Source organism: Rousettus aegyptiacus, unplaced genomic scaffold (assembly GCF_014176215.1).
Source record: "Rousettus aegyptiacus isolate mRouAeg1 unplaced genomic scaffold, mRouAeg1.p scaffold_m13_p_4, whole genome shotgun sequence".
In the NCBI taxonomy this organism is placed as follows: domain Eukaryota; kingdom Metazoa; phylum Chordata; class Mammalia; order Chiroptera; family Pteropodidae; genus Rousettus; species Rousettus aegyptiacus.
Window position 1 is genome coordinate 50,055,138 of NW_023416307.1, and position 27,396 is coordinate 50,082,533.

General features: G+C 36.3%; 2 protein-coding genes across 4 annotated transcripts; one reads left to right on the plus strand and one right to left on the minus strand.

Moving 5' to 3' along the window:
* Positions 1-23,554, minus strand: PIGX (phosphatidylinositol glycan anchor biosynthesis class X). The gene is made up of 7 exons (XM_016135170.2): positions 23,549-23,554; positions 22,069-22,435; positions 19,429-19,492; positions 14,122-14,263; positions 8,837-9,050; positions 7,156-7,256; positions 1-1,103 (listed from the first exon to the last, which is right to left on the minus strand). Exons 1-7 carry the CDS (start codon positions 23,552-23,554, stop codon positions 960-962), a joined length of 1,038 nt encoding a protein of 345 aa, XP_015990656.2. The 3' UTR covers positions 1-959.
* CEP19 (centrosomal protein 19) lies at positions 22,373-27,215 on the plus strand. Of its 3 annotated transcripts, none has more exons than XM_036219102.1 (3): positions 22,373-22,768; positions 25,110-25,310; positions 25,903-27,215. In XM_036219102.1, the coding sequence occupies exons 2-3, from the start codon at positions 25,181-25,183 to the stop codon at positions 26,262-26,264; spliced, it is 492 nt and encodes a 163-aa protein (XP_036074995.1). In that variant the 5' UTR covers positions 22,373-22,768; positions 25,110-25,180; the 3' UTR covers positions 26,265-27,215. The 3 variants fall into 3 exon arrangements, with proteins under 3 accessions (XP_036074995.1, XP_015990758.1, XP_015990760.1); XM_016135272.2 differs by having other exon boundaries at positions 22,373-22,741; XM_016135274.2 differs by having other exon boundaries at positions 22,373-22,535.
* The last annotated feature ends 181 nt before the right edge of the window (positions 27,216-27,396 follow it).

Below are 27,396 nucleotides of genomic sequence, written 5' to 3' on the forward strand. Positions count from 1 at the left end.
TCAAGTTATAAAAGGTTTATTCCCATAAAAACACCAGAATGTTTTAGGAAATTAAGCAGTGATAACATATATCAACATATATCACATCCCATTACTCTGTTTAAAACAAACAATTGCAACATACCCTGGCTTTTTAGCTTCTGTTTTGGAACATGCCTGCCCCAAATAAATTGCCCTGAACAAATACAAGGGAAAAATTGCCCTTTTATTTTTTAATTAGCTTATGGCACTTATTTTATTTTCTACTTTTTTCCAAAGAACAACAGTAAATCAAGACCTTTTGCTTACAAAGATTTTTTTGTAAATGTCCAACTTCATATATTCTTTAAAATGACAATCTGAATTGTCTTCCTGACAAATTTAGTACGAAATCAGAACTAAATATCAGTATTAGTGTTTCATCAAGCTTTGTTAATTCATATATTCAAAAGCAGTATAAAATATAGGAGAATGGAAATGTTTTAAGAAATAATTTTGATATTAATAATTTCTTACTGTTCTACTTTAACGATTTTCTTTGACACTCTGGATAAATAACTTCAATGTTCTCAAAAAATTAACATTTAAGTAAACTCTGATTCAAATTATTTTTATTTATAACGATTTTCTCAACGTTTAGCTTAAATATAAATGTTTCACCAAATGAAAGTAATTTGTCTCTAATACATAAAGTACTCATTTTTCTAACCCAAATGGAGATATCACAAAATAAATAGTAATTTAACGGAATTAAGTTTCCTTTTGTCACTTGATGCTTGAGGATTATCAAGGGTCTACACAACAAAGCACTAAATTTTGGAATTAGCTGAGAATGCCCCAAAATTTCCTCTAGTAAACATAATTTTAGCTAAAAATGAAGACAAAAGACAAAAGAAGTGATATAATTCTAGAAGAACACTTCTAGTCACAAATGAATAGGTCTTATTTAGGTTTATAGGAAGCATTTAACTGCATAAAACTTATAGGGAGAAATGGCCATATTTGAAAACAGCGACAAGGATCAAAGTAGAACACAGGATGGTAATAAGCAAAGTCACGGAACATACTAAAGAGGTATGTATAGTCAGTCCCACTGGAACCTGCAGGGTCACATTCTTATATACCTATGGAGAGAGATTGATAGAGAAGTTAGAGACATTTAAAATGAATGTCCTAAGTGATACTACTATTTATTATTAATTTTTTTCTTTTAAATATCTTTCAGCCAATGCTACACTACATATAACAGGATTGTTTGAATGATTCTTTTGGATGCGACATTTAATGTAAACAAATCAAAATCAAGTCCTATAATAATTCTTAAATTCTAATTACTTTTGACTTTTCTATCTCTTACATTGCGTTGAGCATATTCTTTTAAAAAAATGTTGGCTATATGCCAATAAACATTTACTTCCTCTATGTTTTATATTAGAATACAGAATTCTAAGTTGAAACCACAAAAATATTAAAACAGCACTAAAACTAAAATATTCATTTGTTTTGCTGTTTCTCTCCCCCAAAAAGCTGTTTAAAGTTTGTTTGTTCACAAATTACACAATTGAATATATCTTTTACTGTCAACATCAACTTACTAGTGATACTGATTAGTGATAATAAAATTCTCCTATATGCAACTTAGTTTTTATTTTCTATCTGATTTTGAAGATAAAGAGTTTAATTAGAAACTCTGGGAAATTTCGTGGTTTAAAAATAGGTTTTAAAAACATTAAAATTAGGTAACTTGGGATGTTTTTTCATTTTTTTTGTCTTTATTGAAATATAATAGACAATTAGTTGCTTGTATTTACAATGTACAATTTAATGAGTTTTTTTCCACTTACAGTTGGCATACAATCTACCAGTTTCAGTTGTATAGCATAGTGATCAGGAATCCACATAACTTGCAGAGTGATCGCCCCACTAAATCTAATACCCTGCTTCCCCCTTACATATTTATTACATTGTTAACCATCTTCCCCATGCTACACTCTACACCTTCACGTCTATTTTGCAACTATCCATTTGTACCTCTTAATCTCTTTGCTTTTTTTTTTGCTGTCCACCAATGCCCCTCCTATCTAGCAGACCTCTAAATATTCTCTGTATCTATGAGTTTATTTCTGCTTTTGTTGTTGTTATTTGTACCTGAAATCATGTGATATTTGTCTTTCTCTATCCGACCCATTTTATTCAGTAGAGTACCTTCTAGGTTCATCAAAGCAGTATCTTTTTTGATCCCCTTCCTTTTAGTCTGTGTGTCTTTTAATACAAAGTAAGTCTTTTGTAGGCAGCATATGTAGGGGTCTTCTTTTCTTATCCATTCAGCCACCTTATCTTTTGGTTGAAGCACTTAATTCTTTTCCATTTGAGGTACTTATTGATAGGAATGTAGTTATTACCATTCTTTATTCCTGTTTTTAATACTTGCTTTTCCTTCTTAAAAAAGTCCCTCCAACATTTCCTGTAATACTGGCTTGGTAATGATAAATTCCTTTAGCTTATTTTTGTCTGGGAAGCTCTTTATCTGTCCTTTCATTCTGAATAATAGTTTTGCTGGGTAAAGTGTTCTCAGTTGTAGATCCTGGGTCTTTATCACATCAAATATTGTTTGCCTTGCCCATCTGTCCTGCATAGTAGTATCTTTTGAGAAATCAGTTGCCAGTCTTACAGGTGCTCCTTTGTAGGTAACTGATTTTTTCTTGCTGCTTTTAAGATTCTTTGTATTTAACCTTTGGAACTTTATAATCATGATGAGTTTTGGTGGGGCCTCATTCGATTCCTGGTTTCAGGGATTCTCTGAGCTTCCTGGGGTTTTATGTCCATTTCCTTTGGCAGGTTAGGGAACTTTTCCATCATTATTTCTTCAAATATATATTCAACATCTTGTTCTCCTTCTTCAGTTACCCCTATGATACAGATATTTTTACCTTTAATAGAGTCCCATAGGCTCTTTAAATTATTTTTATAAATGCCTTGGCATCTCATCTCTTGCCATTCTGATTGTGTGTTCTTGGTTTTCCCATCCTCTAGATTGGGCATTTGATCCTTTCCTTCATTCACTTTGTTTATTCCCTTGTTTATTCCATTTAATATACTTCTCATCTCAGATAATGTGTTCTTCATTTCAGACTGGTTCCCTTTTGTAATTTACATTTTTATGTTTTTTATCTCTTTGTTGAAGTTCTCACCGAATTTATGTACACTTCCTCAAAGTTCATTAAGCATCTTTATACCCAGTGTTTTGAACTCTGCGTCTGTTAGATTGCTTGACTATGTTATATCCGGATCTCTGTTCTGTTCTATCATATAGTTCTATCATATGGTTTCTGCTTCTTTGTCTTCCCATTTTGGCTGCCTTTCTGTATCTGTTTCTATGTACTACGCAAAGCTCCTAAGTCTCCCGGTCTTATTAGTGTGGCTTTGTGAAGCAGGTGTCTAGTGGTATAGTCCTGAGAGGGGGTCAGCTGCAGGCCAAGTTTAGCCCAAGCCTTTACCCCTCCGGGCCACCTATTAAGATTCAGCAAGCAATCCACAGATGCTTTGCTTACAGTTGCCTCAAACCAAGAAACCAGAAACCAAGGCCAGCTGCCTGCAGTGTGAGTCTAGGCGCTGCTCAGCAAGGATCACCTGACTCGCTGAGGATATACTTGGATGTGGCTTGGGTGGGACCGTGAGTTGGGGGAAGCGGGATTTCAGGGGAATCCTCTGGGCAGAGCAACCTCGTTATCCTGTTTAATGACGTCTGGGCTATGACAGCACTGAGTCTGCACACTGGGTGGGGGTTGAGCTCAACAGAAGAATAATGGATACTGCTGGTACTTCTGTACAAAGCAAGTCTCGGCTCGGCCCTCACTCTGACAATTCAGTGTCTCCCAGTTGGTCCCTGGTGCTTCCTGTGCACAGCACTGCTGCTAAGAGCGAGCATGTCCGTCACCACGAAAGTCTGCTTGTGAGCATGGCCCCTTTAAGAGGCGTCTGCCACTGCTGCAGCCTCCCTCCCAGTCAGCCACTCGAGACCTGGCAGCCTCACATCCTCACCCCGTCCTACCTTCTGCCATTGCAGGGTGATTTCTTAGTTCTCTCCCTAGTTATATGCCTTGTTCATCTGGATCCCAGGTGATTTTTCCTTGCTGTTTCCTCCTTGTTTCTGTCATGACTTTGATTTAGTCGCCAGAAAGATGAACAGACCCTTCTATCATCTATGCCATATTTTTTCCCCTTCAACATGAGAATTTTGATTTTTTTATAAATATCTAGATTACGATTTCGCATCCTCCCCCAAAAAATACTACCAACACAATCTGTAATAAAGGACTATTTGAAAATTATCTTTCAAAAATTGGCATCTTAAACTATTTTTGGTATAGAGCACTATCTTAGCAATGGTTACCTATTTTTCTGATATAAAAAAACAAGATATATAACACAAAGAAAAAAAAATAAAACTGCTTAATTATGATCTCCCTTTTCAAGTTACATGGTCTTAAAGAGAACTGAATTCAAAATGTTTAAATAAAATACTTATTTTGTAGCAATGCACATTATCAATTTTTAAAATCAATAAATCATAAACACTAACCATACTCTCACTTAAATAAGAAAATCAAATGCAATTCTCCACATGTATTTTAGAGTTTGAAAAAGAATTCAGATAACATATGTGTGATATTGTGATTTATAATAATACATATTGGGTTTTCATTCACCTTTCTGGCTCTTGGCTTCCAAAATCCTTGGAATTTCCTAAGTGTTGACTGCGTGCCAGGTATGTTCTGTTATCTTGATGAAGTGATTTTGGAAAGCACCTAAGGATGAGGGCTGGTTGCAATGCATCCAACAATGTAATTAGAGGGTCAGAACTTTCATTCCCACCAGGGCACCAGGGACTTATAGGGAGACACTGTTGGAGTAAGGACCGAGGTGATATTCGCTCTGTATAGAAGTGTCTGCAGTATCCATTGTTCCCTGTCGAGCCCTCCCTCCTCCCAGTGAGCGGACTCAGCACCACCATAGCTGAGACTTCATCAAACTGGATAAGAGGTCGCTCCACCCAGAGGATTCCCTAAAACCCCACCTCCCCCAACTCATGGTCCACCCAAGCCACATCCAAGTATATCCTCAGCAAGTTAGGTGATCCTTGCTGAGCAGCACCTAGACTCACACTGCAGGCAGCTTGGCCTTGGTTTCTGGATTCTTGGTTTGAGGCAACTGTAAGCAAAGCATCTGTGGATTGCTTGCTGAATCTTAATAGGTGGCCCGGAGGGGTAAAGGCTTGGGCTAAACTTGGCCTGCAGCTGACCCCCTCTCAGGACTGTACCATTAGACACCTGCTTCACAAAGCCACACTAATAAGACCGGGAGACTTAGGAGCTTTGCATAGTACATAGAAACAGACACAGAAAGGCAGCCAAAATGGGAAGACAAAGAAGCAGAAACCATATGACAGAACAGAACAGAGATCCAGATATAACAGAATCAAGCAATCTAACAGACGCAGAGTTCAAAACACTGGGTATAAAGATGCTCAATGAACGTTGAGGAAGTATAGATAAATTCAGTGAGAACTTCAATAAAGAGATAAAAAACATAAAAATGTAAATTATGAAAGGGAACCAGTCTGAAATGAAGAACACATTATCTGAGATGAGAAGTATATTAAATGGAATAAACAAGGGAATAAACAAAGTGAATGAAGGAAAGGATCAAATGCCCAATCTAGAAGATGGGAAAGCCAAGAACACACAATCAGAATGGCAAGAGATGAGATGCCAAGGCATTTATAAAAATAATTTAAGGAGCATAGGGGACACTATTAAGGGTCCAAAGATCCGTCTGATTGGCGTAACTGAAGAAAATCAAGATGTTGAACAACTGTTTGAAGAATAAGATGGAAAAGTTCCCTAACATGGTAAAGGAAATGGAAATAAAACCCCAGAAGCTCAGAGAATTCCAAAAATCAGGATCTAAAGAGGCCCACACTAAGATACATCACAATTAAAATGCCAAAGTTTAAATACAAAGAAAAAATATTAAAAGCAGCAAGAGAAAAAGAAATAATTACTCATAAGGGAGCACCCATAAGACTGGCAGCTGATTTTTCAAAAGAAACTCTGCAGGACAGAAGGGCTTGGCAAAAAATATTCGACAGGATGAAGACCCAGGATATACAATCAAGGATATTTTATCCAGCAAAGCTATCATTTAGAGTTGAAGGACAGATAAAGAGCTTCCCAGACAAAAATAAGCTAAAGGAATTATCACCACCAAGCCAGTCTTACAGGAAATGTCGGAGGGACTTCTTGAAGAAGAAAAAACATGTATCAAAAACAGGAATAAAGAATGGTACATTCCTATCAATAAGTACCTCAAATGGAAAAGAATTAAGAGCTCCAACTAAAAGACAGAGTGGATGAAAGGAAAGGAAAACAAGACCCCTATATGTTGCCTATAAGAGACTCACTTCAGATTAAAGGACACACAGAGACTAAAAGGAAGGGGATGGAGGAAGATATCGCTCTGATGGACCTCAAAGGTATTTAAGTCAGACAGAGAAAGATAAATACTATACGATTTCACTTATATGCGGAATCTAAGGAATAAAAAGAAAAAGTAATCAAAAACAGACTCACAAATATAGTGGACAATTTGGTGATGGACAAAGAGGAGGGAGGTTTGGGGGCCTGGGAGAATGAGGTGAAGGGTTAAAGACGTACAAATTAGTAGCTGATAGATGGTCACGGGGATGGGGAGCACAGCATAAGGAATACAATTAGCATTAATATCTTGGCTAGGTGGAGGGTCAGGGGAGGGAGGGAGCAACTGGGGAAAGGTTTTACGAACTATATAGATGTCTAACAAATGTAGTGTATATTTGAAACTAATTAGAATAAATAAATTTAGGAATAAGAAAAAAAAACATGTCAGCCATACTTACGCTTTGGACCCATGAGACATGGTATTAACCTGTATCTCCAGCCCCCAGATTAAATAAATGATTCTATGACTCTGTATAAATGAGGAACCACTGTTGCCATCAGTGGCGAAGAAACATTAAGAAAATATATTTTTTAAAAAAAGCTATCTATAATATAAAATTCTAGTCCCTTAAATGTGGTAGAAACATAGAAAGTTTTAAATGAAGGCATGATCTAAAAACATAAAATATTAACTTACTGATTTATATTTCATATTGTTCCATTGGCAAATATCCTTAGTCTTCAAAGCACAAGGAGCTGCCACTTCTGACTGAGCCCAGCATTTCAGAATTGGAAACTCTGAAAAAAGTGTTAGGAGATCACATCAGAAAACCTGTACTGGACTACAGGCTATGTCAGTCTTTCATGCTGTGATATGAATATGCAGACATTTTAATACACATTATAATTATAAAATTACAAAGACTGTGCAGAAGTTGAGCACGAGTTCTTAGCAAATCCCATCATACTAGGTGCCACTTCAAAAATTCTTTAAACTTTTTTTGAAATATAACCTACATTCAGAACAGTGAACGGATCCTAAGCACACAATAAATTGCCATTGAGTAAAAACACCCACATAAAGAGCCCCTGTACCAAAATTTTATATTCTATTATAGCTTTTTCTTTTCAAGATTTCTTTGCTTCTGATGGCGACATGGACCAAAAAAAAAAAAAAAACCAAAACAAATGATACCAGATCAGTCTCTCAGGAGGTGGCATGTTTTCAAACCTTATTTAGGCTAAGTAAAAGGTACCACTAATAGAAACAAATTAGGTTGGGTGAACAAAGCTAACATAGTTGAACACTTTTTCATTTTCTCATCAATATATGATGGCAGCAAATGTACAGACTAAAAACTTCGTATCTGCCAGTTTTCAGTAACAGTGTTACTGACTTTTGCAACCAGTCCAAATTTGCAGACACAAAGAAACAAAATCTGAAAGGATTTCTTCAAGTCTTGATTCTAGAAAGTCTGAAAATGGTGAAAGCATCATTTAAAAAAATTTATGCAAATTCCCACATAAAAACAGAAAGAATAATTACACACAAAACCAAAACCTCTCAAGGACAACATTCAAACAAAACTAGGTGATAAAGTATTCCTTCAAACACCAAAATACATTCAAGTGGGGACAAAAGACCAACAGTCACAATTCCTGCAATATCAGCATGAATAAAGAGAAAGCAGCAAAGGAGCAATGAGGATCAATGGCTGAAAAAAGCAATACAACGACATTATATATCTACTCATAAAAGAACGGAGCACCACCTATAGTCTTGTTCAAAAGAAACCTGAATCTGATCACACCTCTGGAGCCAGCTGGCAATTTCCAGGAAATAAAGAGGTCATATGAACTGTGTGAGTACAATCACCAAATCCCCAACTCTGAGAAACTCTACAAGTCAAATGACCCAATTTCTTCAACAGTTAAATTTTAAGAAAACTGATAGAGGGGAGACAGAGGGGAGATAAATTAAGAAGTTAATGGAAATAACAAAAATGCTTTAAATGGGCAAGAGTAAGCTCTAGTGTCTCAGAATGCCCCTTGGGTGATAAAAGTATAAAGAAAGATAAGGTAGTGATTAAAAGTCAGATAGTCTGAGAGGAAAGGAGGAGGCTATAATTGGGACAGGATACATAGAGCTGCTGCTAGGGTGGATGGCAGGGTTTCTTGACCTGGATGTTAGTTACAAGAATATCTGCCTTATAATAATTCACTAAACTATGTATTTGTGAAGTTTTTCTATATTTGTGCTTTATTTTTACAATCAAAAAGAAAGGGTAAAAACATGCTTTTGTTATCCCTTAACTTCGGACTTGACACTATACTTTTATTTTTATTTTCAATTCTCAGAAAAGACTTGCAACCCTCACCTTGGTCACAATACATCAACAAATCAGGGTTATTGAGCACAATAAAAGTTTCTCCATCTTTACTATGTGGCCGATGATAGCGGTAGTGTACAGGCAAAAAAGCTTGGAAACAATCAATGCACTGTGAATCTTGTCTGGCATAAATGAGAACTTCAGATTCCTTGGACAAATAGTTGGGAGCTTCTATGTTAAAATTTTCTGAAACCATCACTGCCTGTCAAAAAGAAAACAAATATTAATCCAGAAGAAATAAATGAGGAAAATTCTAAAAAGAAAAATAAAACCAGAAGACTGCTATTAGAGGAAAAATAATGTCAAATTCATCATTCTTATAATTTTCATTCTCCTTCCAACCTCAATTTAAAAAAAAAACACACACACACAAGATGTGATCTCTGTTTAATAAAAACTTTACTAAAAGTAAACTGAGGAAATTATACTCTAAGGTGTGAAATTTTCCCATAATAAAAATTATTTCTATGTAATTTCCTTAACTGTTGTTCAAGTGATAAAACAGGTACCAAGAGAAATTCTGTGAATAAATACAGCATTATTCGCTAAGTATAAAAACGAAGACAAAAGATAGTTAACCCACTACTGGCTTTAAATGATTGGTATCATTTTAGTAATTTCTTGTTCATCAGAGAAGTAAGTATCCAGCCACTGCTTAAATATTTTCAATGACTGGGAGAGTCATCTCATTTTACCTACTATTAAAAGGTTATTCCTTTTCTGTGAGTTGAAACTTGATGCTCTGGCCCATAACATTCACCCATTGCTCTTGCTTACAATATCTGCAATAAATCTGTTCCTTAATTCACTAAGGGTCCTCAAACATCAGAAGGAAATCATGCTGCCTACACTAAGTTTTCTCCTTCCCAAAGAAATATGCACTGTTCTCTCAGTTTAAGACATGATTTCCAAACTACTCATCATATTAGTTGCCTCTGGAAATACTCAGGGACTATAGTAGCAGTATTACCTTCTTTAGCTACAAATTATATTAGCTTTTTAGCAGCCTTATTTCAGTATGATATCTATCTACCTACCTACCTTATTCTTTTTTTTTTTAAGAAAAGTAATACTTTATTTTTTAGAGCAGTTTTAGGTTCACAGAAAATATGAGCAGAAAATACAATCACCATATACCCCTCCAACTGCCCTCGCAACACTCAGTTTTCTCTATTATTAATATTAGTGTGATACATTTCTTAAAATTGATAAGCCAATATTGATACATTATTATTAACTAAAATCCACAGTTTAAGTTAGGGTTCCCTTTTTATTTTGTAGATTGCATGCATTTTGACAAATGTAAAATATTACATATCTACCGTTACAGTATCATACAGAATAATTTCACTAACCCTGTGCACTACCTATTCATCCCTGCATTTTTCATTTGAACTTTCTGAAGAAAACTTTAACTCTCATCCTTTTTTCTTCTAGTTGACTTTTTACTAATTAAATGCAGGAATTGAGATTTATCTCTATTAAATTTTCTTTCTGGCCATAGTCCATTTATTTCTAGGCTGATGAGATTTGATTGAAATCTTAATCTGTCAACCAAAATTTATGTAACATTTACGAATTTGATAACTATGTCTTCTGTATTTTTATCTAAGGAAAAAAAATGTTGACCAGGAGGGTCAAAGAGCAAAGTTCTAAGAAATTACTAGACACTTCCTGACAGAAATTTATTAATGAACTATTTTTGGGTACAACTAGGTGCAAATCAAAATAACATAAAGTCCAAATTTTTCTATCTTGTCTAGGATGTATATATGACCTGATAATAGTAAAGGTATTTTTCTTTGAGTACTTACTACGTTGATAGGTATTTCAAAGTTTATATACATTATCTTCTTTAATTTTCACAAGAATCTTATCAGGCATGAACTATTTGCTCCATTATTGGTGTGATATGAGTTGACTCCAAATCTTGGTGACCCTGTGAATAAGTGTCAACCAAAATGTCCTGTCCTCAACTGCCCTGCGTAGTTCCTGTAGAGTTATGCCTATGGCTTTTTTTATGGAGTCAATCCATCTCACATTTGGCCTTTTTCTTTTCCTTCTGCCTTATCTTTTTCCCAGCATTATTGTCTTTTCCAAAGAACCCTGCCTTCTCATACATAATGTGCCCAAAGTATGACAGGTTCAGTTTTGTCGTTTTTGCCCCAGTGATGTTTCAGACTTAATTTGCTCTAGGACCCATTTGTTCACCTTTCTGGCAGTCCAAGATATATGTAGAGCTCTCCTCCAACACCTTATTTCTAATGAATCAAATTTTTTCCTATGAGCCTTTTTCACTGTCCAACTTTTGCATCCACAATGACCCTCAACAGAGACCTAGATCCTTTTTAAACCAAGATCAATTAAGAACCAGCAGAAGCTAATCCACAAACAACAACTTGAGGTCTTGGAGCTAGCTGACTTAGGTGTTTCAGCTCGAGTTTCTATGAAACCTAATTACAGTAGAGAAAAAATTGTACAAGTTGATACATCAATTGACAGGTGATCAAAAACTCAGACATTTGGAGGTGTGTATATCACTTTAGATTCAAAACAACAGAAAAACATTTTTGGAGCTGAGTTGAGACTGTGGCTCAAGAAGAAATCAAAAGTAATCTGGACAATGACCTGATACTGGTAAATCTCCCAAACGTAGCCAAAACCATAAATGTACAACGACTATGCGCTGATCTGAAAAATCAGAATTCATGATTCTGTTTTTGCCACAGATAAAACAATAGCATGTTATCAAGAAATTTAAGTTATGCATCAAAATTAATCCTAAAGCATCACGCATTGGTTAACAGACATGGACTTATACTTTTTCATGAGGACCCTCAACCACATGTGTCACAAACCACCACAGCAAAGCTAAATTAAGCTATAAAAAAATGCCATATTTATAACATTAGTCACAGCTTCCTCATATGGACTAGAACTCAAAAAAAATTTTTTCCCAATTAAGAAATAGCAATTGGTGCCTCTGAACAACTTATATAATCTAAAAATGTAAAACTTTATAAAAATGAAATGTATTATACTTTTCTGACACTGGGATGTTAATTCTGGGTTGTTTCAAGTGGGAGAGTACATCTGGTCCCTGCTTTCAAAGTTGGTCATGGCGGAAGTCCTAATACTACATATTTTGAGTAATAAAACTTATGATTTAAAAAACATAGCATTTCCATTTTGATCTACAAAACAGCAGTTTTACATGTTTTGATCTAATATAATACCATTTTCAAAAAATGTTAGAGATTTTGATTAAATATATCTAACAGCCCTACCTAAAAATGAAATGAGTTTTATTTGATGCGCCTTATCCATGGTGAATCTATTTAAGGATTTATTTTCAAATTGCTCACAAATCATCATAAGCTTTTTATAAAACATTTTGTTGCCACATCACCCAATGATTTAGACCCACTGTTCGATGTGCCACAGCCAAAAATTTTATGTCATGGAACAGGGTCAAGATCACAATCTAAACATATACACATCAATCATTCCCTACATATAAATTCCCTTCTATCCAGTTAAATTCATCATATAATACCACCTCTCATGACAGAGTTCCTCCTTGGGCCACAGTCTCAACTCAGCTAGGCGGAAGGAAATAGCATCTAATCAAGAAATCAACTTCCAATTATCTATATGTCATAAATGAGACATCTCTTTTTCTAAAAATTTCCAAAATGAAAAAGTAAATTTACTCACAAGTCTTAGAATTAGGAATTAGAAGAATAGGAAGCAAAAAATCAAGCAAAAGCGAAAACTGTCAAGCAATCTATAACTGGTACCCTTTACCCACCCCATTTTCTTATTATAGTTGAACTGCACACGCCCCAATCTTATCCCAACCAAAGTGTAGGCATGTGACCTCTTTCAGGGCAAAAAAATTTCACCTAGGCAAAAAAATTTCATTTTCTTAAAACATGGTACACAATTTTATAAAAAGATTTGAATATGATTCCAATCCATGTCATTACAAGCCAAAACCTGCATTTAAATTTAAAACCTATTATTTGAAATTTTAACTCTCATTCAGAATTCATGACTCAGTGAAGAAAAGAAACAAATGAGAAAAGCAATGAGATCTTTCCACATGTGTATATTTATCTAAACTGCCATATATGTATGTAAACATGTGTATCTAAACTGCCATATATACACAAAAAAACAGAACATAGGAAGAAATTTGGTGACTGGGGGTTGAAAAAGGTGGAAGCTTATCACTGTGTACCTTTTCTTATCTCTTGAATATTTGAACCATGAAAATGTAATTACCTATTCAAAAAGAAATTTAAATAATAAAAAGGTGAGGAAATTGGCCTAAACCACAATTAGAAATAAACTGTCGTGATGAATGACTCCAAGTGTATCTATTTTGCCTTTTTAAAATTCATATGTAAATTATAATCTTACAAACAGAGACAGTATTTCCCAAGATTTCTTAATCACCTGAGTCATTAAAAGCATATTTTTGAGTCCAATCCGCATTTACTGAATTAAGATTTCCCAGGAAGCCAATAATGTACAGTATAAGTACCCCTAAGGGATTTTTATTAAAGTTAGGAAAACCCTTAACTAAGGAGTAAGATTCATCTCTGGAAAGAGCAACAACTTTGCAATTAGACAACCCTGAACCCTTAGCTCTTCCTTTTAACTATGTGATCTTGGATAAGTAACATGCCCTCTTATTTCTTCAGTATCCTTATCTATAAAATGAAGTAATACTTCCAGGGTTATTATAAAGATTAATCTATGTAAAGGTTATGGGACATAATCTTCCTTTAATGCTGTTTTTAATCTTGCTTTCTTTTTTTAAAAAAAAATTAATAAATAAAGATATCTGGCCTATATAGAGCCAATAAATATTAATTTCCTTTCCTCCCATACTCAAATTATACAAATGTTGGGGTATATCTAATTTGACAAAATTGCTGTTGAAACTGTATTTATTATTATTAATTCTCAAACACATATAATTTTCTTAGTCATTAAACTAGTCACCATCCTGCCAAAAGGCATTTAACTATCTTATTTCAATAGCTTATTACTGACAAGTATGACAAGAATCACTTACTTGTTAAAGAATACTCCTATACTAACTAATATAACTTTATACACTTTAACAAAATAAAAAATACTACAATGTTTTCTCCCTACTATTTTGCCTTATCCAAATTATAGCATCACAAAATAATTTCTCTCAAAAAACACCGTGTAAGAGTTGTACCTCTGGAAAAAAAAAAAAAAGAGTTGTACTGTACCTCTGTTATGTTTCTCTCTCGTAATGAAGCCAGCTCATATGGATCCACAAAAAGTCCTGTCGGAATGTACTGTTTAATTAAGAGTCGGCAAGTCTGCAAGTCCTCAATGCTTTCTCCAAATTTCACTTTTATTAAAAGGTCTCTGTAAAACAAATATATTTAAAGTAAATCTCTTTGTTAATGAGATAGCATTACATTCATTCAAATTAGTGGAAGCACTATATTTCAAACTAGTTTTTCAAAAGATTATAAAGTCAAATGAAATTTATATCATGTCCAAAACACCTATTAGATCTTTCATAACCCATGCTGTAAGCCACAGTATTGCATTACTATGGAAACAGACAAAGATCAATGGAAAGGGATAGAGTTCAAAAACACACACACATTTTCTATAAAGGTGACAATATAATTAGATGGGGAAAGAATAGTCTTTTCAACAAATGGAATTAAAACAACTGGATAACTATATAGAAAAAAATGAATCCTGACCTCTATCTCATACCATACACAAAAATTAATTTGAAATGGACTATAAATCTATATGTATAATTGTCCCAATTTTCTGTCTGGAGGCACATTTTGGACCAAGTTCAGGGAAGGAGATCCAAAGCTCAGCACAGTAGTTCTGCTTAGGTGAGAAAATAGAGATAGAAGTTAAGAAAATAGAGATAGAAGTGGCTGGAAGACATAGCGCTAAGTTCCAGAGAGGAGGAAACTATGTAGAAAGAGCTTTAGAAATCTGAACTGGACTCACCCTGAGTTTTTGTAGAATGCTAAGATAAGCATGAGTAAGGTGTAACTCCACAAGATTGTGCAAAGAATGACCAGAGAACTAAAAGATAAGATACTCTAAAATTTCACATTCAGAGAGATATTTGCATTCCAACCAATCACAAATAGAGAACAGTGGAGATTTCAATGGGGTAAAGCTTTAGTAGCTAAACTAGCCTTGCAGTAATGGCCACTTTAACTTTAGACCTATATAAAAAAAGATTAAAAAGATCACGTTGATAAACAAATAACTTAATTGTTAACAGAATAAAATAAGCCCAAAACTCTTTAAAAGATAAAATCCACACACTCAAAAATGTTCATACCTACACCATTCACAATACTCACCATCCAGTCAAGAATTATTAAACATACAAAGAAGCAGGAATATGTGACCAATAACCAAGAAAAATATCATTCAATAGAAACAAACATGGAAATAACATAAGTGACAAAACTGGTAAAGGACATTAAAAGTAATTATAAATATGGCTAACACGTTCAAGGATTTAAAGAAAAACATGAACATCATGAAAGTTCTGTATGTATATAGAACCGAATGCAAGTTCAAGATGAAAAATGCAATTTCTGAAATAAAAACTATCCAGATATGATTAAAAACAATTAGGTAATACAAAAGAAAAAATCAATGACTTGGAGACAAAGCAACAGAAACTAACCAAACTAAGCATATTGAGGAAAAAAGACAGGGGGAGGAACAGTTTCCGTGATCATTAAACAATATAAAGAGGATATATATATTTTATATACATTACTTTACAGTCATATCTTCTCTTTGATTAAAACCGTATGGCCCAGTTTGATCATCTAACTCATTAATAATTATAGCTAATGTTTCCTGAGTATGTACTATGTGACAGACATTGCATTAAGGGGCCTTTCATATGTTTTCTGATTTAATTCTCACAACCCTAATGAGGAAATATTATGATTATCCAATTTTACCTTATCAGTAAAATTTTTTTCTACTATACCCCCTAGCCATTCACATGTATGCTACTTTCGAAGAGGAGAATGAGATAGTTTAGCTTAAGGTGACTCTAAAAATAAATGTATCAGGAGGAGGAAAAAAAATGGCATAGATGATAGAGGCTCTGTTCATCTCTCTGGCAACCAAATCAAAGTTGTGACAGAAACAAGGAGCAGCAGCAAGGAAAAGTCACCTGAGATCTAGAGGAACAAGCCATACAACTAGGGAGAAATCCAAGAAAGCACCCTGCAACAGCAGAAGGTAGGACTGGGCGAGAATGTGGGGCTGCCCAGTCTTGGGCTTAGTGAGACAAAGGCTGCAAAAGTGGCAGACACCTCTTAAAGGATCTGCATCTACAAGCAGATTTTCGCGGTGATGGACCTGTTCGCTCTCAGTGCCGATTGGGCTGTGTGCAGGGGGCACCATGGACTTACAGAGAGACACTGTTGGAGTGAGGACCAAGGCGAGATTCGCTCTGTATAGAAGTGTCTGCAGTATCCATTGTTCCCTGTCGAGCCCTCCCTCCTCCCAGTGAGCGGACTCAGCACCACCATAGCTGAGACTTCATCAAACTGGATAAGAGGTCGCTCCACCCAGAGGATTCCCTAAAACCCCACCTCCTTCAACTCATGGTCCACCCAAGCCACATCCAAGTATATCCTCAGCGAGTCAGGTGATCCTTGCTGAGCAGTGCCTAGACTCACACTGCAGGCAGCTGGCCTTGGTTTCTGGTTTCTTGGTTTGAGGCAACTGTAAGCAAAGCATCTGTGGATTGCTTGCTGAATCTTAATAGGTGGCCCGGAGGGGTAAAGGCTTGGGCTAAACTTGGCCTGCAGCTGACCCCCTCTCAGGACTATACCACTAGACACCTACTTCACAAAGCCACACTAATAAGACCAGGAGACTTAGGAGCTTTGCGTAGTATATAGAAACAGACACAGAAAGGCAGCCAAAATGGGAAGACAAAGAAGCAGAAACCATATGATAGAACTATATGATAGAACAGAACAGAGATCCGGATATAACATAGTCAAGCAATCTAACAGACGCAGAGTTCAAAACACTGGGTATAAAGATGCTCAATGAACGTTGAGGAAGTATAGATAAATTCAGTGAGAACTTCAATAAAGAGATAAAAAACATAAAAATGTAAATTATGAAAGGGAACCAGTCTGAAATGAAGAACACATTATCTGAGATGAGAAGTATATTAAATGGAATAAACAAGGGAATAAACAAAGTGAATGAAGGAAAGGATCAAATGCCCAATCTAGAGGATGGGAAAGCCAAGAACACACAATCAGAATGGCAAGAGATAAGATGCCAAGGCATTTATAAAAATAATTTAAGGAGCATAGGGGACACTATTAAGGGTCCAAAGATCCGTCTGATTGGCGTAACTGAAGAAAATCAAGATGTTGAACGGCTGTTTGAAGAATAAGATGGAAAAGTTCCCTAACCCCAGGAAGCTCAGAGAATTCCAAAAATCAGGATCTAAAGAGGCTCACACCAAGATACATCACAATTAAAATGCCAAAGTTTAAATACAATGCAAGAATATTAAAAGCAGCAAGAGAAAAAGAAATAATTACTCATAAGGGAGCACCCATAAGACTGGCAGCTGATTTCTCAAAAGAAACTCTGCAGGACAAAAGGGCTTGGCAAAAAATATTCAACAGGATGAAGACCCAGGATATTTTATCCAGCAAAGCTATCATTTAGAGATGAAGGACAGATAAAGAGCTTCCCAGACAAAAATAAGCTAAAGGAATTATCACCACCAAGCCAGTCTTACAGGAAATGTCGGAGGGACTTCTTGAAGAAGAAAAAACATGTATCAAAAACAGGAATAAAGAATGGTACATTCCTATCAATAAGTACCTCAAATGGAAAAGAATTAAGAGCTCCAACTAAAAGACAGAGTGGATGAAAGGAAAGGAAAACAAGACCCCTATATGTTGCCTATAAGAGACTCACTTCAGATTAAAGGACACACAGAGACTAAAAGGAAGGGGATGGAGGAAGATATCGCTCTGATGGACCTCAAAGGTATTTAAGTCAGACAGAGAAAGATAAATACTATACGATTTCACTTATATGCGGAATCTAAGGAATAAAAAGAACAAAGAGATCAAAAACAGACTCACAAATATAGTGGACAATTTGGTGAGGTACAGAGGGGTGGGGGGTGGAGGCCTGGGAGAATGAGGTGAAGGGTTAAAGTAGTACAAATTAGTAGCTGATGGATGGTCATGAGGACAGCATAGAAAATGCAGTTAGCATTAATATCTTGGCTAGGTGGAGGATCAGGAGAGGGAGGGAACAATTGCGGAGATCGTTTTATGAACTATATAGATGTCTCACCAAAGGACTGTATACTTGAAACTAATCAAAATAAATAAATTAAAAATAAATAAATAAATAGATGTATCAGAATTTATAAATCCATTATCTGAGAATAATTTCCAATTAATCACTCGAGAAGCTTTAAAGTTTGAGAAGTTTTCTTATGGAACAGTTTCCACAACTTTTTACCAGTCTTTTAAATATTTTCAGTTCTGGCAAATATTCATCATTGAGGATAATTCCTGTTTAGAAACGGCTTGGTCATTTCAAACCAAGTTTTGTAAATCAGAAATAGTGATTTAGGGTGGTATAATATCTTGGCACTTGAGAACATGGCTTTGGAGTATGAGGGTCATAAATTTAAATCAGAGCTCTACCACCCTAACCTCTACCAAATTTAAATTCTTCAAGATATAGAATCAACCGAAGTGTCCTACAACAGATAATTGAATAAAGATGTGATACATAAATACAATGGAATATTACTCAGCTATAAGAAGAGATGAAATACTGCCATTTGCAACAACATAGATGAATCTTGAGATAATCGTGCTAAGAGAAATAAACCAGATAGAAAATGTTGAAAACCACAGGATATCACCTATATGTGGGATATAAATCTAAAAACAACAAACAAACATGACAAATAGAGACTCATGTACATGGGCAACAGACTAGTGGTTGCCGGAGGGTGGGGTAGGGGGAACTAGATGGGGTAAAAGAGGTCAATATGTTGTGACAGAAAGAAATCTAACTATAGGCGGTGAACATACAACGCAAAATATATATGATTTACTGCTGAATTGTACACTTGAAACTTAATGGATTAAGTGAACCAATGTCACCAAAATAAATTTTTAATTAATTAATTAATTATCTGAGCCCTAGTACACACATCTGCAAAACAAGAAAGGTATCATCTGTCTTACAACCATTGTGAAGGCTAATTACTGTATATGCAACTTCTATATATATATGTATATACACACATAAAAAATGTGCATGATAAATAATAAACATTTTCTTTTCTCTTTTTTTAATGATTTCTTTCAAACAGTAACCATATATACTAAATCTGTCATTTATAACTTGAAGAAAGCAAGGACATTTTTCAGTTTATCCATTCTTCGATTATTAATTTTTTGCTCTAAGTTATATGAAACAGTATTTTGATAGTACATCAATGGGCAACTCACCTGTGAAAACCATCTTTTAAAACTTCTTGCCTCAAAATAATTTCAGAACAAGTAGCCCTTATGCCTATAAAAACCAAAAGATTTTTTTAAAGTAAAATACGCACTCAAAGAAAGAATATTTAAATAATTAGAATGTAATTGTTTAAATAGGCTTTTCTTGCCTGGAAAATTCAGCTAACCTAAAAATAAAACAAAAGCTTTGAAAACTTAAGAAAGTTGAACTACATATAAGTCTACTTCTAGTATAGCATAAGGGTTAAGAACATTGAAGTTATATTGCCTCATTTCAAATCCCAGTCTGTCACTAGTTATGTGACTTTGATAAAAATAATTTATCTCTCTACTAGTTGTCATTAGAATTTAATATACATAGAAGTACTTAGAACAGGGCCTATCACACAATAAGTGTTCTATGTAAGTGTTTGTTATTAATATTACTTTATTCAAGGGATCTCAGGACACCAAAAAGAAAAAATAGAATGGCTAAAGAGCTAAGGAATCTCAGTTTTAAAGTCAGCTCACTGAAACTGTGTATGAGATACATAGTTGCAACTGCTATATTCTACCATCCACACCTATAAAACTGAAAAGATGGTATATTTATGCCTTGTGAAGATGTGGGAAGGGTTTAAAGAAAAAACCTGGAGGCTTTTCAAAGGTTCAAAGGGTTCCTTAAAAACTTAGAATAACCAGAAATCTCACTATTATGACTCCATGCAGAATTCAAACAGCAAAATTATTACTCTGTATCAGTATCACAAAATTAGAAATTCAGTTACTAATGATCACCAACTCTGCGAGGCATCTTGTTACATAACTTTATTTCATTTTCAAAAGCTAAAAGTGTGTAGGAAGAGCATTAAAACAAACACACAGCAAACTATATACTATTGTATTTTGCTAAATCTATTAGCTGTATTTCTGAAAAGATGCATGGGAAAAAAAAAGATGTGGAGATGAAATATACAAGGAAGAAAAAAATAGCATTTATTAAATAATATCTATATGATAGATCATCTACTTGGGGCTTTTTCATGTGTTTTAACTTTCATGTGTTTAAAGAGGCAGGCAAAATTGCTATTTGTACAAAGGAGGAAACTGACATAGCTACTAACTGGCCTAGGTCTTATAACTGACTGATTAGAAGCAAGATTTGCCTGACACGTAAAGCCTAAGATATTTCCACTTTCCTAACTATTTAAAGAAATTCTTATTTGCTTTGGAGAAGCATATTTAATCTTTCCCCAAACAACTTAGAGTATCTCTTGTACAAATCCAGATGTTTCTTCATCATGTTTAATTTTAATGGGAGTGGTGTGAGCAGGGAGTAAAGGTTTATGTCAACATATGAAAGTAGAAAAATGTCAGATTATTACATTTTTTAAAATCTATTGGGATATACACCAGAGAGTAGCAAATCATTCATCTTGTCATGGTAAAGTCTAATTTATAAATGGTATAGCAATACTAGACTATGATTTTGAAAAAAATACAAAAGTACATTCAAAATAAATGTGTTTTATCTGAATCCACCTTCAAGATCTTTTCCTCTTAAATACTGCTTTATCTGATTATTGTGACCTGCACTGGCTCTGAAATTGACCCCTTTTTAATCAGAAAATGCCAGTGCTGGAAGAGAGTCTTTAGAGATTACCAAGTCCAGTTTTTAAAAAATTATTTTTGGCCTCATCATTTCTTCAAATAAACTTGGAAACCTAATACGTAAACATACAAAAGCAGAACTGCATTGACAGATACTAGTCTAATATTCTTATTTTACAGGTGGAGAAACTCACCTGGTTTATACTGACTTTCCCTATCAAACGTTATTGTTTACCCTATTACCTCTCCACATATCTGTCTCCGCCACTACACTGAAACCATCATGAGGGTCGGGACCATGTGGAGTTCAGGGCTGGATCCACAGCACCTAGCCACAGCATTTCAGGAAAAGGACTGGGACCCAAAGAAATGAATCGACCCGCTTGCCCACCCCGGAATCATAAAGAAACCCCAGACCAAACCACTGTATTATCAAAAATGTCTGTAAGAAAAAAAATTAGTCCTCCTCTTCCCACACTGCTCACACCCCACCCCCGGACCCCGGAGTCTCTGTATTCTGGATTGGCATTCTCGCTCCACATGCGGCATTGAGGCCATGTTGGCCCCTCGGTGGTTAGAAGCTTCACGCATACCAAGACCCTTCATTCTCATTTTAGTAGTGTGGCCAGTCCCGCCTCAGAACTACAAAGCCCACTCTGCAGAGACCCAGGGGCGGCCAGGGCTATGCAGGGAACGTGAGGAGTTGGGGGCGGGGGGACAGAGAGAGAGAGAGAGACGAAGAGAGAAGAGACAGAGAGACAAAGAGAGGAGGAAGAGGAGAAGGGGAGAGGAGGAAGGAGAGAGGGGGGGGGGGGGAGAGAGAGAGAGAGAGAGAGAGAGAGAGAGAGAGAGAGAGTGAGAGAGTGTGAGTGAGTGTCAGTCCACGTGGCCTTTGTTTTTAACCTCCTCTTGCTCACCATACAGTTCTAGGGTCGTGAGCCAGAGTACAATGAAGTACCTGTGCAAACCGCGCAAGGCTCCCACCTACCCGCCCCTCAAACCCCGCCCTCACTCCCGCAGCCCCGCCCCTCCCTTTACCGGCGTCCCCAGGGGAGGCAGTGAGGGCCGTGACGGCTGTGCAGGTGAGCCCAGCTGCCTCCCAGAGAAGCAGCCAGGCCACCACTCGGACGGCCACGGCCCGGGCAGCCAGGACGCCGGAGAGGAGCGCGCCTGGAAGAAATGCGGTCGGAGAAGCCTGCGTACGCTTCACGCCGCTCCCAGAGCGCGCTGCCACGGAATTAGTGACCGGGACGGAAGCCTCGCTGCGCGCACACTTTCGGTCCTGCCGTTCCCCGGCTCCCCAGAGCCCCGGCCCGCCAAAGTTCCGACGTCGCAGGAGCGCGCCCTCCCGGTCGGGGGCGGGGCGAGGAGCGGCGCAAGCGCCCTGAGTGCGCCAGGGCTGTTGCTGTGGGAACGCCTGCGCGGGCCCCCGGCCCTAGCTTCAACCCCGCACTCTGCGCTGGGAGCGCGCTGGCCCAGCTCCCGGTCTCCACCTCTACTTCCAGGTATTTGTGGATTCGTGTCTCCTGCCGGGAAGTTCATCCACAGTCACGTCTGCAGGCCTGTGGCGGTCGCCTCTTCCTGCAGCTCCAGACTACGCCCGGCCTCAAAGTGCTACTCTGTGCATTGCAGTTGGGTGGAAATAACCTCCTCATGGAGTTTTTAGACGTTGGCCTGCCGGGGAAGATATACTTTCAGTACTTCGCTAAGGGTAAAAACGTCTTGCGCTAATGGGGACGTGAGTAGGGAAATGATCGTCGTCTACCTGTCGGCAAAATCCGTACACTTTTAGGTGCTGTGGTGGGTGCTTGACTAGATTATGCAGTCACCGATCCCTGGGGGGGTGGGGAATATTAATGTCTAGGAAGAAGTGTTGGGTAAATGTGTCGTCCGTCTTCATGAATTGAGTTGAATCTGTAAGTAGGCCTAGAGAATATCCACTGCAGATTGGAGCAAAACGGAGGACTCTAGAATAAATGTCTCAAAGAGGAAAAATGTCAGAAGATACTAACTAAAACTGAAAGTAGCAGCTTGCTATTAAGATATGTGGAGATAAATTTTAGAAGAAATGCTTGAAAGAATTGAAACTGGTTGCCTATGGAGAGGGGAGGGCAGAGGACAATACTTATTTATTATAAACCTCGTAGAATTATTTTACACTTTAAACAATACAAACATTAGTAAAAATAAAAGTTCAGTTTAAAAAATAAAAATGTCTTGTCAAACAATTATATTATTATCAATTGCACACACCCTTCATAAGTACAGCCATTTGCTTGAGTGTGGAATTTATATTGTGATCAGTAGGATCTCCTAGAAAGTTTGCTAATAGACCAAATTTTATTGGAGCGAACTGGGAGCAGTATTTGTTGTTTTGTTTTATTGTTCTTGTTTTGCAAGGCTAAATTTTTAATTTTTATTTTTTTAATTTTTCAATTACAGTCAACATTCAATATTATATTAGTTTCAGGTGTACAGCATAGTGGTTAGACATTTATATACTTTATGGAGCGATCACCTCCATAATTCTAGTACCCACCTAACACCATACATAGTTATTACAGTATTATTGATTATATTCCCTATGCTGTACTTACATCTCCATGACCGTTTTGTAACTATCAATTAGTACTTCTTAATCCCTTCACCTTTTTCATCCAGCCCCAGTATTTGTTAAAAGAAGAAGGTGGCAAAGGGGGAGAAGCAGAAGAAAGGGGGTGGAGTCAGATTATTGCATCAGATCAGAGGCAGAACACAGAAATTTGGAAAAGCAGTTCTTTATAAATAATTTCCTAAGAGTAAAAATGTTTACAACCAACAATAAGGGGAATAATATAGAATATGGTATATCCATAGTACAAACATTTGGCAGTCATATAAAAATTTGCATTTTATAAGAACATTTTATGACAAAATCACATAGGTCGTTTAAAAGGCAGGAAACTATAATATAAAAAAAAAATAACTATTGTTTTTAAAAATAAAACTATATGCCTAGGAAAAAGACTGAAAGGTATCAAGGGTAATTATTTTATGTTCCCTCCTACCCCTGTTCCACTTCCACTCCCAGTTTTCTATAGTGAACATATGTTAGATAACATGTTCCTATGGGGATTTGCTAACAGAACTGAATTTATGAAGATATCATTACCTATGCTGCTTTACTTCTAGGTTCCTTAATATTTGCAAATCTTCCAGAGAATAATATATAGTCACATCTAAAGCAGTCCCTATAATTCAGTTACTTTGGCATTGGGAACAGGAGAGGGAAGAGGGAATGTAAAGTATTAACCTACAAAAATAACTGTGTTTCTTGTAACTGAAAAAAAAAAAAAAAACGAGACAAGTTAAACTAAAAGTCATGTAAACTTCATTGCCTTGGATAAGTAGAGGGTAATTCTGTATTGGTCTACCTTTCTGATCAGACTTTTAGACTCTAAAAACTTAGAGAATGTACAGAGGCTGTGTTCTAATACACCGAATTAAATGAGTATGTATGGAATACCTACTACATTCCAGATATTGTGCTGGGATGTCGTGGTAAACAGTGGATATGTTCCCTGCCCTCATAGAGCAAATAGAATAGAAGAGAAGAGAAATGATTAAATGAGTAATTACAAAAAACTTGATGGGTAAAATGATTGGGAAAGTACAAAGGAGATGGATCTGGTCTGGTGAACCTCTCAGGACATAATGTTTAAAGTTGAAAAACTCAGTACTCTGACACAGAGGGTGCTTGTACATACTTGTTAAATTGGTAAATAAAAAAGATCTTGGACGTTGATTCTTGGGCTGACTCACAGGTTCATAAACCTTTCAAAGATTCATCTTTGGTTAAGAGTACAGTATAGTAAGAGATCCAACTGAACTGCATTTCCAGGCTCGACAACCTACACCCCTCAATAAATCAGGGATTGAACAATATAAGGAGAACCTAGGGCCGAACTGAACTTTTAGGGCAGCTATGGAAATATTAAACTGATAGACTGAGCATGCATCTCTAGAACTGGACTAGAGCCAGATCTGCTGGGGAGGAGTGTGATATATCCCAACACTTAATTCCTTCTCCCCTTTTGCAGGAAGTCATTATGTGTTAGTCACATAATGTGTGTACAGATTTCCTCTCATTTACCCTGAAGTGTATGTGAAAATGATGTGTACTGCCAAGAAATGTGGAATTAGGTTCCAGCCTCCAGCTATTATCCTAATCTATGAGAATGAAATGAAGGGGAAAAGTCGCCAGCGCATCATGCCAGTTCGAAACTTTTCTAAATTTTCAGGTACTTCATGTTTTATCTTGCCTCCTTTCTTAAATATTCTCTAAATCACTTAAGAACTATTTGAGTCTTATGTAATAGCATGACACGGCCTTCAGAATTATAGAAAACCTAGGTTCAAGGTAGATGTGTGGCCCTGGCTAAGTGACTTGCTCACAGTGAGCCTCAGTTTCCTAATCTGTAAAAGGAAATTGATAATCCCACTCTTTCAGAATTGCAGTGTGGGTTAAATGAGATAGCATTATTCAATAATATTAATTCCCTTCTTTCTCTCCAAATGTTTTTTATTTGTAGTCTTGATATTTTCTTAATACAAATACTAATATCTAAAGCTGTAATATTCCATTTTCTCCAGTTGAAAGTGTTTAATATCTCCTCAAAATGAATTTAAGTTAAGGAACTCAAAAATACATCCCTCCCCCCACCACAGTCAAAGCTTTATATAAAGGAATAGTTCTTCAGAATAACTCATTCCAAAAAAGCCATTTAGCTACTTGGCTATAATGGCAGGTAATGCTTTCAGTAGTTTGTGGTGCACCAAAACATTGTGGTTTGTATGTTGTGTGTGGTATATAGTTTTGTTTCTCCCTCCTAGATTGCAGCAGAGCTGCTGAACAATTAAAGAACAATCCACGACACAAGAGTTACCTGGAACAAGTGTCCCTGAGGCAGCTAGAGAAGTTGTTCAGTTTTTTACGAGGTTACTTGTTGGGGCAGAGTTTGGCAGAAACAATGGAACAAATTCGACGGGAAACAACCATTGATCCTGAGGAAGACCTGAACAAACTAGATGACAAGGAACTTGCCAAAAAGAAGAGCATTATGGATGAACTTTTTGAGAAAAATCAGAAGAAGAAGGATGATCCAAATTTTGTTTATGACATTGAAGTTGAGTTCCCACAGGATGAACAACTGCAATCCTGTGGCTGGGACACAGAGTCAGCTGACGAGTTCTGATACCAAAAACAAAAAAATTATTGGGCTAGCAGAAAATCCATGTTTATACAGAAAACATAGATTGCTTTAGAAAAATCTGTAAAGAACACTAAATGTATCTGTTGGGTCATATTTGGATTGACCGTGTTACTTTCCAAAACTAGGACATGTAGGGCATCTACTATGTAGGTGCACAAGGAATATAGGAAAAACAGAATTAGGAATCTGCCTTTAAGGAGCTTACAATCTAATTGCCACATAAGTCAAAAACTTGTGGAAAACTATTAACAGTATTAGGCAACAAAGAAGATTAAAGCCAAATGCATACTAAAAGCGGAAGAAAGTAAAGATGGTGAGATAAGATTTTGCCTGGCCCTTCAAATGGTTGTATTTAGATAGAAGCTTATATAGGACTCCAGATGAGAGAAACTAGGGGCAAAAAAAAAAAAAAAAGGATAGTAAAGAGATAGGAATTAGAACATTTTAATTGAGGAACAGTAAGCAAATTATAGTTTGGTAAGATTGGAAGGCATATATGGTTACCAGGGGATTATCCTGCGTGCTCTATGTCTTTACATGTATTTAACTCTGTTTTATATATATTTAACTCCGGAATAGAAGAGTACCCCCACAGAGTGTCCCAGAGCTGCAAGTGCATGTCATTTGATAGACAGCTGGGGAATTCTGCCTCTCTGGTATCAGGAAATATAAACCAAAGACATTTTAAACCCCTAAACCTCTTCCCATAAGTGAGAGGTTTGTTTGTAAAATGGGAAATCTACCCATAATAAACAGTAGGTACTGCCAGTTTAGGCCTATTCATGACTTCGGATCTACAAAGAGAAGACCTTTATTGAACAAGGTTATGTATGTACAGATACATCTTTCTTCTTATTAGATTATTATTTAATTGGTAGAAATCCTGTTTTCTGCAAGGAAATTAATACTCATTAAATAAAACTATAAGAGTTATTTTTCCTATCTGTCTATCCCTACTCTCTTTACCACTAAAAGCCCCATTAAAGGGATCATTCTTACAGTGATATCACTGGAGACTTAAGATAGTCATGTGTCAAATGTATATTTACCAAAGGTAGCAAAAGAATTTTCAGCATTGGAGATTCTTTCATATCTACATAGTATTCCCTTGTGT

Coding starts and splice junctions, on each gene's coding strand:
- CEP19 (XM_036219102.1), top strand. CDS start 25,181: ATGATGTGTACTGCCAAGAAATGTGGAATTAGGTTCCAGCCTCCAGCT. Junction 25,311..25,902: donor AAACTTTTCTAAATTTTCAG/GTACTTCATGTT, acceptor TCTCCCTCCTAG/ATTGCAGCAGAGCTGCTGAA.
- PIGX (XM_016135170.2), bottom strand. Junction 19,493..22,068: donor TGCCTCCCCTGGGGACGCCG/GTAAAGGGAGGG, acceptor TGGTTTTTATAG/GCATAAGGGCTACTTGTTCT. Junction 7,257..8,836: donor GTTGATGTATTGTGACCAAG/GTGAGGGTTGCA, acceptor CACTTTTTTCAG/AGTTTCCAATTCTGAAATGC.